Source organism: Larimichthys crocea, chromosome XVIII (assembly GCF_000972845.2).
Source record: "Larimichthys crocea isolate SSNF chromosome XVIII, L_crocea_2.0, whole genome shotgun sequence".
NCBI lineage: Eukaryota > Metazoa > Chordata > Actinopteri > Sciaenidae > Larimichthys > Larimichthys crocea.
The window spans coordinates 6,147,225-6,160,493 of NC_040028.1; the positions used below are offsets into that span (position 1 = coordinate 6,147,225).

The window sequence follows — 13,269 nt, forward strand, 5'->3', positions numbered from 1 at the left end:
TAAAATGCATGTAAACTAAGTAAAAAAAATAATTTTCCATCAAGGGATTAATAAGTATCTCTAATTCATGCTAATTAATAGGTGGTTAATTATTTCCATGCTTGTGTTTACAACTCTAAACTAATTTCAAATAAACAGTGATGTGTATACATTAATGTGTGAGCTCAAATAATAATCCAACCATAGCAACAGACTGATGCTGCTTTAAAACACACTGTCGTAAAACTGTCGTGCAAACACCATGACGACAGCTAAGTCGCTGTACGGTCAGGGTCTCGGTGCTGTCCTTGTGAGGAGCATGTGAGTGTGAGTAGATGTTTGCAGTGTTTGGAGGAAGCTCATGTTTTTATCCTCACTGTGTTTGCTTTCGGTGAGCTAACTAAACGCTAACGGAGCTGAGAGCTCCTGTTTGTCTAAAGTAAAGCCGTAGTGTCGTGTAACTGTGAGTAAAACACAAGCCCACTGTGTCTGTGTTCATCGATATAGCTGCTTAACGACACCTTGTAATGTTTTCTGTTTGTTTTGGCGATGTGAAATGTGTATAAATAGTTATTAGCATGCAGTCGTAGCCTAACTTGAATGCAGAAAATGAAATGCAGCAGCATTTTTGACTCGGTACTCTGAAAATAACACCCAACATGCAGCGTCAGATAAATAAATGTACTCAAGACCAGAAATAATAAAAGAAAGAATAACTTTTAGGGCTTACCACGGTGTTATATCAGCTAATATGTCATTGTACGAGGCTAAATCACTGGAGTTAGCCTCAGTTATGTTGATATATCTCTCTATACATGGGCTTTATCTGTTGACAGGAACATAATACAATAGTAGTGTCAGCTATTATTTGCTGGTGTCAGTGTCTTTGTGAACAGAGACTTTGTGCTTAAAGAGAATATCCCTTCAACAGGACAACAAAGGTTCAAACTGCTGCCTGAAGTGTCCTTGACAGTCATTCAAACTCTATCCAACCCTCTTTGAATTCACTCAGCATGTCAGACCTGTTCATATACTTATATCAGTGGTTCTTAACCTTGGTGGAGGTACCGAACCCCACCAGTTTCATATGCTCATTCACCGAACCCTTCTTTAGTAAAAAATAAAATATGATTTTTTTACTGGTGCACAAAATGAACCGTGCATTAACATCACCTTGTTCAAATAACAAAACCAACACAGTGCATGAACTCACAACAACTTACCTCAGTGTGACTTCTGCTGTTGCCTTTGAGAGACCAGTTCAGATATGCGTGGCTTCACCTTGGCAAGTGCCAGTCTCATGTCATTTTCACAGCAAAGTCTGTTCCTTTTCTTAGTTTTTATGTCCAGCATCCTCGAAAACGATTGCTCACAAAGATATGTTGTAACAAATGGTATAAAAAATTCCAGGGCGGAGGCTCCACCGAACCCCTGAGACCGACTCACCGAACCCCTAGGGTTCGATCGAACCCAGGTTAAGAACCACTGACTTATATAAATGTATTGCTTCTTTTACAGATGCTACCTGCTGAAGTCTGCACCCCATAACTGGCACTACAAAAACAATAATAAAGAACAAAACATGGCGTCCCGTTTCCTCAAGTACTCTGCGCTTCTCCAGAAGTATCGCACTCCGCTGCTTATAGCGAGCTGTGGCGGGGTCTTCGCAGCCAACATGTTCTACCACGTTTTCCCGGACGTGACCTACCGTCAGCTCTATCAGGCCTGGCACCAAGGAGAGCCAGTCACGCTGTCCGAAAAGCTTGAGGATCTTTTTCAACAGGTAGTGGGTGTGGAAGTGCATGAGTTTAATTTGAGCTGTTTTCTAAACTGAAATAGGTTTGCACAGTTACAGATGGTACTGTGTTTGAGCGATTATTATCCAGTTATCTTTATGTTTTCGGCGTTATGCGCAACATTTTTCATAGCTGAAGTAAGAAATTTATGTTAGACGGAGGAGAAATGCCATGAAAGTACAGTATCAAAATGCACACTGAAAAAAAACGTGACATAAAATTCAAATTTCAATGTTTTTGTCATCATTTGTAGGTAATAAAGGACTATGGTATCAGCTCACCCAAGAATTTCTCTGCCTTCGCCTCCTTTGGGTTCCATCCGGTTGGTGCCGGTGTCCCTTGGCTTCCTGCAGGGGCACAAATTGGTATCCCTGCAAACTTTAACAGCACGGCCGACGACCCGAGCGGAATCACCAACCGCACCATTTTCATCAACGGCAAAACTGTGGACTGGAGCAGCGACACCGGTTCCGCTCTAAAGGAGTCATTGGTGTTTTCTCACGAGGCGCAGAAATTTGCCATAGCGAGAGAAGTGGCTCGCTTGCAGTCCGGAGGACCTGTCATGTATGCTGCTGTTGCCCCGGTCTGTCTCGGTGGTGTTTGGGTGTACAGCGTGGCGCTGAAGCAAATGTTGGGACTCTACGCCAAGCCTGCACTGTTTCGAGGTGCTGCAAACTTTTTAGCGCTGGGGCTTGGTGCCGTGTCCCACTTCCTCATGTCGGATGCTGTTGCGAAGTGGATTGACTTTACCTCAGACCGACGTGCAGCGGGAGTGTCCCGTGATTATGCCAAAGGAGGGGTAGAGTTTTACGATAAGATTCTATCCAGAAACAGGACACTGCGCTCCCTGATGGGGCAGAAGGGAGAGGATATGTATGCTCCAAGTGGGAATTTGTTTCCTGCTCACCTCCTACAGCTGAAACACACACCATACACGTCCAGGAGGGAGGGCATCCTCACTCTGCTGAAAGAGGAGAAAGTTTGAAAAGAAATGGAAGTTGAGAGTTATGATGGATGTCACTGGGCCTCGCCTGAACCTGTTGCGATCTACTGTAAGTTGTGCTTATTTCTGAACAGACTGTGCAGAAGCACAGCCATAGAAGGATTTTTTTTTTTAGCAACAGCAAAAAGAATTAACACATTTTCAGAGAAATGTGACATCCCACATGTGTTAATGTTATTTTGTGCAATATTTGAATGAATCCTGAAGTGAGGTAGCATTTAAATTGTCAAATGTTGTTTGTTTTTTTTATCCAATAAAAGAAACAAAAATTTGATTGTTAATTTTGGACCCAATATACAAATAAACATTATGAAGCCTGTTCAGAGCACATGATCAAATATATGTTGTTAAACAGACATGACAGTCTCTATCATGCAAAATAAGGCATCACTGTTGAGGAATACTCAGTGTCTGTATGTAAGGAAACATATTTCTTTACATATATTCATTGCATAGTTGTATTTGGTTTGCTTTTATTTATCCAGATCAGATATCCATCTGCAAGGTTTCTGCTTCAACCCCATTACAGTCAGGGTGAATGGAGGTTGTGGTTTTTGATCATAGCACTGAAGAATAACATTTAAAAGACCAAATGGCAACAAATCTTCCCACAAAGTTCTGCTTTCTTTTGATTATCCATAAATCTGAACAGTTTTCCTTCCTACTACTTTATACCAAAGAAGTAGCTGTTGACAACATGTCATATTTTTCCAATAAGGCACACAGGCTTTTTATTCTTTTTTTAAATTTCTTTTTCACATCTCAGTTGAAACCTATTATTTCTCCTCCTTGTAGAACCAGTGTATCAGTTCTCATATATATATATATATATATATATAGAGAGAAATAATAGAAAATGGATCTGCAGTTTGAAACACCAGGTTTGACCTTGACTTCTTGGTGTTCAGCTGTTCAGCTGAATGTTTCTTTGTAACTGACTGCAGAAAAAATGTCATTGTTAGTTAGCTGTGTTCATGTGTTCTGGTTTGTTCGCTCTAAATAAAAGTCAGATAAAACCATTATGGAAGAAAGTATGTTGGGTATGTTGATACACTCATTTACAGAAATGTGAGCCATAAAGCAATGAACCTTCCCACAGAGCAGCCATGTACCATCCATATGTGCATATGTCGCACCCGAAGGTGTTAAAGTACACCTTAAAGTATGTTCATAAAGAACTTGTTAATGCAATATTTTCACAGTAGATCTATTAAAAGGCTCCATCTTTGTATTTTCCCTGTGCTCTCGTTACCTATAGCCATCTTTTTGCCCTCATAAGGATAACATCTAATTGTGTTCACTAATGAAGAGCAGTATTCATTTATTATTCTTTTATTTCTCTGATGCCAGGTTTCCACTAACCTTTAAGGGGACTAACACACTACATCATTTGCATGGCCCTAACTAATTTATTTAGCGATAATAATCTTAATATCCAGCTTATTGTGACTCAGAACTCATCATATAGCACCCAAGTTCCCTCAGGTCGTCTGCCTGCATATTAACAAGGTTCAGATTTGGTGTTTTAATTACATTTCCGATCTTGTACCCTGCGGACTGAGCTAAATATAGAAGCATGTAATTAATAGAGTTGCAGATAGACATACACTGACATTTTACTGTATTGCCCTCAGGTAGACCATGCTGTAGATGTAACCGCTAAGTAGAATCCAGACGCCATTGTGGTGTTTTTTTAATGAGTCAGTAGAATCAAAACTAGAAGGCACATGTCCTGATTAAGACACAGACATAAAAAGCACGCAGATGGAAAAAAGTGGAGTAGAGGGACGCCTCTCTACATTAGTGCCCATGAGCAGTTTGCTCCAGGTCTATGGTTATGCAGCGGATTGTGGGCTTTGGGGAGAGGCAGAAACCCTGGATGGGCTAATGAACCTGCACCTAAAGTAAAAATTTCAGTTAAAGTGAATTCAAGAATTGACATACTGAGAATAGAATAGATACTTTTTGAATCCTTTGTGAGGAAATTCTCAGTTTTACACACACATATAGGCCTGAAATAACAACACACACAAAGGGCTCATAGACATGCAAATGTGGAGAGATGGTGGATTGATGGGCAGCCACGTAGCAGCGCCATTTGAGAAGTTAGGGGTTTGATACCTTGCTCAAGGGTACCTCAGTAGCACCTCAGCAGTGGACTGGTAGCTGGAGAGGGTGAACCGGCAGCTCTCCTGCTATGAGTCCACTCTCCATACTTTGGTCCATGTTGGACTTGAACCAGCCTCCCAAGCCAAGTTCCTATGAACTAATTTATCTCTGCAAGTGAGAAATGTAGGAGGGGCTGAACAAGTTCTGTGAATTTGCTTTAAAGTAAGTCTGGAATATTCCTGTCAGTTAATTGTATGTTGAAGTTGAATAATCTTGTTGCATCAAAATAATCCTCTTATTATCATCTTATACTCTATGGAAAACACAGCTGAGAAAAAGAAAAATCTCTGATGAATGTTTCTGTGAAAAAGAAGAAGAAGAACGCATGGGACTGAATTTCTAGGTCTACTCCATCATTTCCCCTACAACTACACAGCGTCCTGTGGGATATTCATATCAACAACACTGAGTTTATTGTCTTATTCTCAGTGCTCCGCTTCATCTGCTTACTTCACTGTATGCCAAGCAAGAGTTGACTGTACAATGGTCCATTGTTAGTGCTATTGTAGGCTGTTTCTTTTTGGAGCCACTTGAGGTCAGTATAGTCCACATTAACACTCTCACACGCTTTCTTTTGAAGTGTCTGTGAATGACATTGATTTGTTCTGAATGAAGTGAAAGAGAACAAGAAAAAAAAAACATTTTTGCATTTATTTTGAAAGTCACACAGTGATGTTCATTCTGAAATTTAGACCGACAAACAGGATAAAAAACAAAAAAAAGGTGAAGGTTTGTTTTTTTTAAACCATTGTATAATTACCTAAATAATAATCAATTATGAAGGCGTGTTGTGAATCCTTTTGTATACATTAAATGTATTTAAATCAGGGATGTCAAACTCTGTTTAGCTCAGGGGCAACATACAGCCCAATTTGATCTCACGTGGGCCGTACCAGTAAAGACATAGCATGATAACCTCCACATGTGCTGCTACATTATGAAGTACATACACATACATTTTAAAGTTCACATTAGGAAATAGTCACATTTAAAGTATGTTATGTACCACAGTCAGCTCTTCTATGTCAGTGTTTGTGAGCACATGTCATGTCAGATCAGGCCAATCTTTATGTATTTAGTTTCAGGTTTTATTTATCATATGCGGGTTAACATGGGATCAACAATACAATGACATATGTTGGACAAGAGGAACCGGTCAGCTGAGCATCAAAGTTTGTAACAGATGAAACATAAGCTAAAGAGGTAAAATACAATACTATAAAAAATGTAGGTAAAAAAGGAATATAAAATACAAAATATACTTAAATAGAATATGAGAAAAATATAAATAAGCGTATGATCTGAAATATACAAAAACAAATTAAATACAAAATATACTGAAATAGAATAAAATTGGAAAATATACAAGGTTGTGACAACTATATTCAAGTTAAAATTGGAAAATATACAAGGTTGTGACAACTATATTCAAGTATTACTGTATAAATAAATATGAACATACTATATGAATAGGATATATTACACTAGTAGTACTCATTGCAAAAGTAAAGTGACATTTTTTTTTTTTTACACGTATTGCACAAAGAAATATCCAGGCTACCTAATAGTCATAGTCATTATGATCTTCATAAATTTAAAAAAATGCAGCAAAGTGTGGGGGAATTTTTTTAAGATTTCATTTTTTTTGTAGGAGGGGGGTGCGCTCAAAAACAAACAGCGCGCCTCCCGCTCCGTGGCCCCGCCCCTGTGCGCACGGTTTACGCCATTACGTCACTATGCTGATCGCTGCTGTGCTGCAAGGCAGGCAGGCAAAGCAGCTGCAGAGAGAGAGAGAGAGAAAGCTGACTTCAACGGACAGGCTCATGTTGGGAGAGTCAGAAACGCAACATTCGCCTATTCTCTGATTTTATGTCCAAATATTTTCACTTGTAACCTTTTCGCCGAGTACATTTCTTCACATCTACGCCTGCGTGGGAATATATTTTTCATCCTCTCGACCTGAAATGACTGCTTTAAATCGCCGCGTCTAGCCAATGGTTACTGCAGGGGCTCCCGTCTTGTGGATTATCCGTCGTCGCCGAGCCAGTTGCATGGTCGAGCCCGGAGGAGGCCCCGCTCTGCTGGATGGATGTGTGTGAAGCCGCGCCGGACTCCGAGTACTGATGAAGACTGTGATAATGATGATGCTTGGGATTCATCGGCAGCGGGTGAACTGATCTTGGATGTTCGGGCTATATCGCCCCCACACAAACCATTTCCTCATACAGCAAAAAAATATATTCCTTAAAAACTGGACGCCCCTGGAGCAGTTTATGACGGTAAGAAAGACTCATTCACAGGCCAGCAGCTTTTTAAGAGCCAGCTGACGTTAGCCAGCCAGCCAGCCAGCCAGACAGCTAGTTAGCTTAGCGCTGTCACTTTTATCCAAGTTGCTCCCCGCACAGCTAAAAAAAAAAAAATGTTGCGAAACACCAGCGGGATAACGCTTATCCACAAGGCTTGTTTTCTTCATACACTTGTGTCTTTTCGAGCGGGAGCTCACAATAAAACAAATAAACGCGCCTTAACGTTACATTTTAAAATCCCATAACCTTAACAGCGGTATATATATGTGTGTGTAGCTTAGCTCACGTTAGCTGCCCATTCAATATCTCGCAGCTTTTACTTCACGTAGCTAATCCAATGTGCGCAGTGTTGGTATGTAATTGAAAGGTTTATTGAATTAATACAACTTTGGCTCATATTTTAATGCAGTTTAGTCAAACAAAGCCGTTAACGGTCAGTGTACAATAAGCCGTTTAATGACAGTTGGTGCGGCGGCAGTTATGTGACGGTTGGCTTTTAAAGATGACATTCCTGCATCGCGTGTAATAACTGTTAACGAGTGAGCGGTTTGTTGTTGTTTTTAAATTATTATTATTATTTTACCATAAAGGATTTAAAGGTATAGATTGCAGTTCATTCAGATGTAAATAAATGCGTTTTTTTTGTGTGTGTGTCATTCATTGCTGAATGATGCTGTTACTCCTCATGTACGTGTCACATCCTATAAAACATCCAAACAGAGCTGCTTATCGCAGCCCTGCTTTCATGCATGCATGCATAATCTTTCATATCCCAGCAACACACACACACCTGCGAGGTAAATGATAGAAAAAAAAGCTCTGATAAAGCTGTTAACTATGTGGTGTTAAGTAATGGATGTGAGGGTTTGCTGTGATGATCAGGCGTCCTCCTTTTTTTTTTTTTTTTCTCTCTCTCTCTCTCTCTCTCTCTCTCTCTCTCGATGACGTAATCCTCCACCATCCGTGCCACATCTTTTGGGTCGCAGTCGGCTCCTCTGCTGCCTGCTGCTTGCCAGTCTGCTGCCGCTGCTGAGATCATACGGACCCTGTTCTGTCCTGTTTGTCTGGCCTCTCTTCTCTCTTTCTCTCGCTTTCTTTCTCCCTGGCTCTTATCTTTTGTCTTGTTCTCTCATATAAACTCATGCACAATGACTTTAGAGGCATTGCTTAGGGGGACTGAATGGGATCTTACCAGAGGAAGGATATTGTGAATGAAATCCAGTAGTTGGGTTCAGTTTTCCAAAGCAGCAACCACGCAAGTGTAGTTTGAGATCCTCAGGGGGTCTGCGAGCACCCCATGCCACCTACCTACATGACACGCTGTGCATATCCTGTGTAATTTTACTGTTTTTTGTTGTTTTGTGTGTGTCCATGAATGAAGGAACCCATCCATTATCTGTAACCGCTTAACCTCATCAGAGTCACGGTGGGGCTGGAGCATATCTCAGCTGACTTTGACCGAGAGGTGGGGTACACCCTGGACAAGTCACCAGATGCGCATGAAGACAAACAACCATTCACACTCACATTGACACCTCGGGCCAATTTAGAGTCACAAATTAACCGAAGTGCATGTTTTTGGACTGTGGGAGGAAGCCCGAGAGAACCCACGCAGACACGGGGAGAACATACAAACACAGTAAGGCCCCAGCCGAGGTTTGAACTGGCAACCTTCTTGCTGTGAGGCGATGGCGCTAACCACTGCACCGTGTAAACAAAAAAAAACTTTCTTTGATCCAGTGTCTGCGGTTGGTCTTGACCTGAATACGTTTGGGAATCGCGGTCTGAGGCTGATGGTTTTTGAAGCTGAACTACTTAGCGCATTTTTATTTGGGACACCATTCCAGACTATTGATTGCCATCTTATTATATATTTAAGCGGTGGTGGTAGTAAGAAATATTTTTGCAACTGTGGCGTTTTAGCTCAGATGGAGTAAACCCGAGTCAGACATCCAGGTTTCTTTAAAGGGATAATCATGCACGTCCTATCTTTGATAGCTGAAACAAACAGCAGGACTGGAGGCGGTGCGCTGGTTTGTTTTCATGTGTTTTGTGACATGCAGGTAATCGTGGACCGGACTTAAAATGAATTGGCTTTTTCTCTGCCTAAACATGAAGAGTTTTAAGAGTGGATGGACTCAGCTGGTGAAGATTAAATTACCTGTGGCAATAGGTTTGTTTGAGCAGCACACCTGAACCTGCCATGGTGTACATCAGAAGTGTTTGTGTGCAAGAAGAGGATATAGCTACTGAAAGACTGGAAGGGGGGCACAGGTGTGGCAGGGGTAATGGGGATAAACTGCACCTGGTAGCAGGGGCCAGGGAAATCTCATGGGAGCAAGTTGAGACTTACGTAGTGGTGTATGATCAGACCCCGAGGCGACTTGCTCAGATTGAACTGTGGATATGGAGCGGAGATGAATTGTAATTCATCCTTACGTTTTCCTGACAATTCTTAGTCATCCCCAGAATTTTATTGTCTTGATTAACAATAGCTAAAAATGACTAACCACTTCTGCCAATTGTCTTCACTTTAGCAGGAATTATTTTGTCTTGGAGCAAAGGCAAAATGAGGTTACTTTTGCAACATATTCTACTGTTTTCTTTGGAAGTGAGGAAGCTATGAAGTGAGGAACAGTGTTTTAACAATTCTGCTTTACTGCTCATGCTACATCTGAAATATGTGCAAGCGTTAAGCTGTTTCATTAGTGTTTATGTGGTAAGTTAAGAGGTCCAACAAATTCACGTCTACTTTTAACGATCTTGGACCTCTCACCACCAATTTATCTTTTATCTTTTTTTTTGCTAGATGCCTCTCCACAGGTTTGTCTGGTGCCTGTAGAGAAGATGCATAAAGATGACAGCTTCCTGGTTAAACATCATAAACCAGCCCACATAGCAAAGAAGTCAAAGGTCGACCATTGTTCGTGCCTATTTGAAAGGTTAAGATGTGTATACACTGTGGGATGGGCCAGGAGCACAGTGTGTTAAGCTGCCTTCACATGATAAGAGCTTTGGTCTTAGCTCACCGTGAGGTCATAGTGCCTGCAGAGACACAAGTGTAGCGCAGTGGAGTCAGCAAAAATACATTTTTCTTTAACCAAAAACAAATCAGGATTTCGATGGGATTGACTCTTGCCAAGCTAAAGTCTTCTGCCCATGTAGCCATGCTGTCACTGTGTACATGTGGCATAGCTACGTACACAAAGAGCTAACTTTAGCATTGTGTTTAGATTGTAACAAGCCTATTCACAAAGCTGATAATTTCCCCGTCTGATTGCTAACTTTTCGCCATGGATCCCTTTTCCTGGTAAGACCGTGGTATGTTTTTAATGTTGTGTTATAACATTGTGTTATAACCCCCTGCCTCCATTGGTTGCATGTGTCGTCGCTAGGCTACTTCACATATAGCTACTATCTCACTGGCTGCACTTTGAAAGGTCAGCGGCACCAGAGGTCTAAGTTGAAAGAATTTGAACTTTGAGCACAGCACTCGGCGACAGTTTCCAGTGACGCTCACAGATGAGGGTAATGCTTCGGTCCCGTTGGGTGTCACTGCTCCCCCTATATAGGAAGCACCGCCCGTGTGAAGCAGTTTTATCGCTGATGATGTGTAGCAGCCTTTTAGAGAATATGTGGAACATTATGTGCCTAAATTATATGATATAAGAAGTCTGTGTTTAGTAGAGCGTGTGCAAAATGAATGGATGAAACATGTTTAGGAATTTGGTTTTGTCTCATAATTGTATCTCAAAATCATAGTCTCGCCTTCAGCTTTAACTACTTCCTTTCTTTCCTGTTTCTCACCTTTTTCTGCTTCGAGTTGTCAACTCTTCCCTTTTCTCTATCTTTGCTTGACACCTTATGTCTGGTTAGTCTCAACATTGGAAAGGCACACCCTCAGCGTGGTGCTCAGTAGTGCTGACAGCTCCGTGTTGGTGTTAACTGACAGTGTTGGTAAGAAGACTGCAGGCTGGGTGCTGCAGGCAAGATACATTATCAGGCCTCAAAGATGCTCGTATTTTGGTATCTCACTTTAGTAAGCTGCATTGCCAGAAGAGCTACAATGAAACCTGTTCTGTCACCATAATGTAGAACCAATTTAGTGCTGCTTACCTTTTCTTCACTAGATAGTCCTTTTTTATGTGAGTTAGACCAGACTCTCTGTGACCTGTGCTGACTGTTGGTGACAGTCCTGTCAAAGAGCAGCCTGTTCATGTTTAACCAAGAGGACCAGCTGCCTGCCTATTCTGTCATAACCCTTTGGAAAGCTCACAGTCCTATTTGCAGTTGGGGAAGTGCAGTAAGCAGAGCTTGCTTGATAGACAGTCAGAGTTCGGCCATTTCAGTTAACAGTGGTTGCACACTGACCCAACTGTTGCCAAGTTACTGGTGATTTTGTGCCAGCTTATTCCTTGAATGTTGTGCATCTTGCATCAGTAATTACGTGAAGGCAAATCACTCGTTCTAAAATGCAGAATAGTTGCAGTGCATTTACAAATATGCCGAATTTGTGCCCAACATCGCATAGGCTGGTAGCACTGTCAGATCACTATCATTGTCCTGAGTTTACAGCACTTTCAGTCTGTCTGACTGGCACTCTTCAAGTGAACCGGCCAAGCAGCCATCCATTCACATAAATATCCAGCCAGATAGCTCTCAGAAAGGCAGCTAGTTAGTGGTCTGTTGCTGGGGCGGATATGGCACAACTCTTTAGCGAAAATCATCTTCCGAGCCCCAAACACAGCTGTGTTTATTCTGCGCAAGATACCACAGCTTCAGAATGCCAGGATGAAGGTGCCTTGACAGAAGTGGTGCCAATAACTGTGACACATGCGTGCGTTGATTGGTATTAAAGAATAACAGTATCATGTGGTTGCATCTGTCAGGCTTTTTAGCCTTGTAGTTGCAATATCATTCAGAAAATAGACAAGGATTCTTCATGTGAATGCTCCGAGGGACCTTGCTGTTTCTGTGAAAAATCATTGAATGACTCAGTCGTACTTTTTTACAGAACATGAGTTTGTAGTGGTTTTCTCTCTCAGATTTCATTCTAGATGAATTATTGTCAGATCAGTGTCACCTTTTCCATCCTCTCTGCTGTCTCTCCCTCCCTCCCTCTCTCCGTCCAGCGTCATGCAGAACTAATCAGATGAAACTGCACATTATGCTAATGCTGTGCTCAGTTTGTAGGCAGTCGTAATGGTTTGATTAGCTGAAATGGCATACTATCCACCCGGAGAGAGGAGCCAGAGACAGACCCCCTTATTTCTTACTCAGGTGTGGTAAAATCTGCCGAACATATTACATTGAAAATTACTCTTTGAGACCTCAAAGTTGTTTGATTTTTTTTTTCTTTCTTTTTTTTTTTCTAAAGACCACACTAGGTCCACTTCATCTCTTTGGATCTAGATCTATAAAATAAAATGTCCTAATTTATTCAGCGAGAATGACTTTTTACTCCACTAGCCCACAAGCCTGCAGGCCTTGGCAACATAAATAGAGGCTCTGGATATCTGTTGTAATTCATCATCTGTATCTGCCCTATTATGAGTCACTTGTGTGTTCTAACCCAGTTTCTGAAAAATGCAGGGCTAGATTATGCTAACAGAGCCAGGAGATAAAGCTAGCTAGATTATAGTTTAGGGGCTGTGAGATAGACTTAGCTAGCCCTGCAGAGGTTGGATTAAGACAGAGGAACATAAAGACATTAAAGGATTAACACGATCGTTGATGATCACCGGGTATGAAATGGATAGAAGCAATAATGCTTAAATAGTGGGATCGGAGAAAAAGGTGTCTAGACACGGGGTAACTCATTGGCATCAATGTTTGGCTTTATTGCAGGTTCTTTTAAATTATGACTGCTGATACTACTTTATCACTTTATCTTCACTGATCAGCCACTGATTTCCTTTCAATCTCTTTGTTTCCTCAGTGTGTAAATCGGGTTGCAAAGGGGTGGAACATTTACAGTAAATTTCCAGAAACTTTTCATGGGAAGTTAAGTTGGGGA

General features: G+C 41.3%; 2 protein-coding genes across 5 annotated transcripts in view; both read left to right on the forward strand.

Moving 5' to 3' along the window:
- Positions 1–204: 204 nt before the first annotated feature.
- Positions 205–5,561, forward strand: tmem177 (transmembrane protein 177). Of its 4 annotated transcripts, none has more exons than XM_010743708.3 (3): positions 205–300; positions 1,498–1,762; positions 2,029–5,560. In XM_010743708.3, exons 1-3 carry the CDS (start codon positions 242–244, stop codon positions 2,758–2,760), a joined length of 1,056 nt encoding a protein of 351 aa, XP_010742010.3. In that variant the 5' UTR covers positions 205–241; the 3' UTR covers positions 2,761–5,560. The 4 variants fall into 4 exon arrangements, with proteins under 4 accessions (XP_010742010.3, XP_010742008.2, XP_027147143.1 ...); XM_010743706.3 differs by having other exon boundaries at positions 228–306; positions 2,029–5,557; XM_027291342.1 differs by having other exon boundaries at positions 297–370; positions 2,029–5,561.
- A 1,070-nt stretch (positions 5,562–6,631) lies between these two features.
- ptpn4a (protein tyrosine phosphatase non-receptor type 4a) overlaps positions 6,632–13,269 on the forward strand; it is a 66,973-nt gene continuing 60,335 nt past the window's right edge. Inside the window, exon 1 of the mRNA XM_019269592.2 lies at positions 6,632–7,226. The gene's annotated coding sequence lies outside the window, so the exon portion shown is untranslated. The remainder of the gene's footprint in view (positions 7,227–13,269) is intronic.

Excerpts from the sequence above, each read along its gene's own strand:
- tmem177 (XM_010743708.3), top strand. The coding sequence starts at position 242 with ATGACGACAGCTAAGTCGCTGTACGGTCAGGGTCTCGGTGCTGTCCTT. Across the intron at positions 301-1,497 it reads GCTGTCCTTGTGAGGAGCAT|ATGCTACCTGCTGAAGTCTG; the intron begins GTGAGTGTGAGT and ends CTTCTTTTACAG. Across the intron at positions 1,763-2,028 it reads TTGAGGATCTTTTTCAACAG|GTAATAAAGGACTATGGTAT; the intron begins GTAGTGGGTGTG and ends CATCATTTGTAG.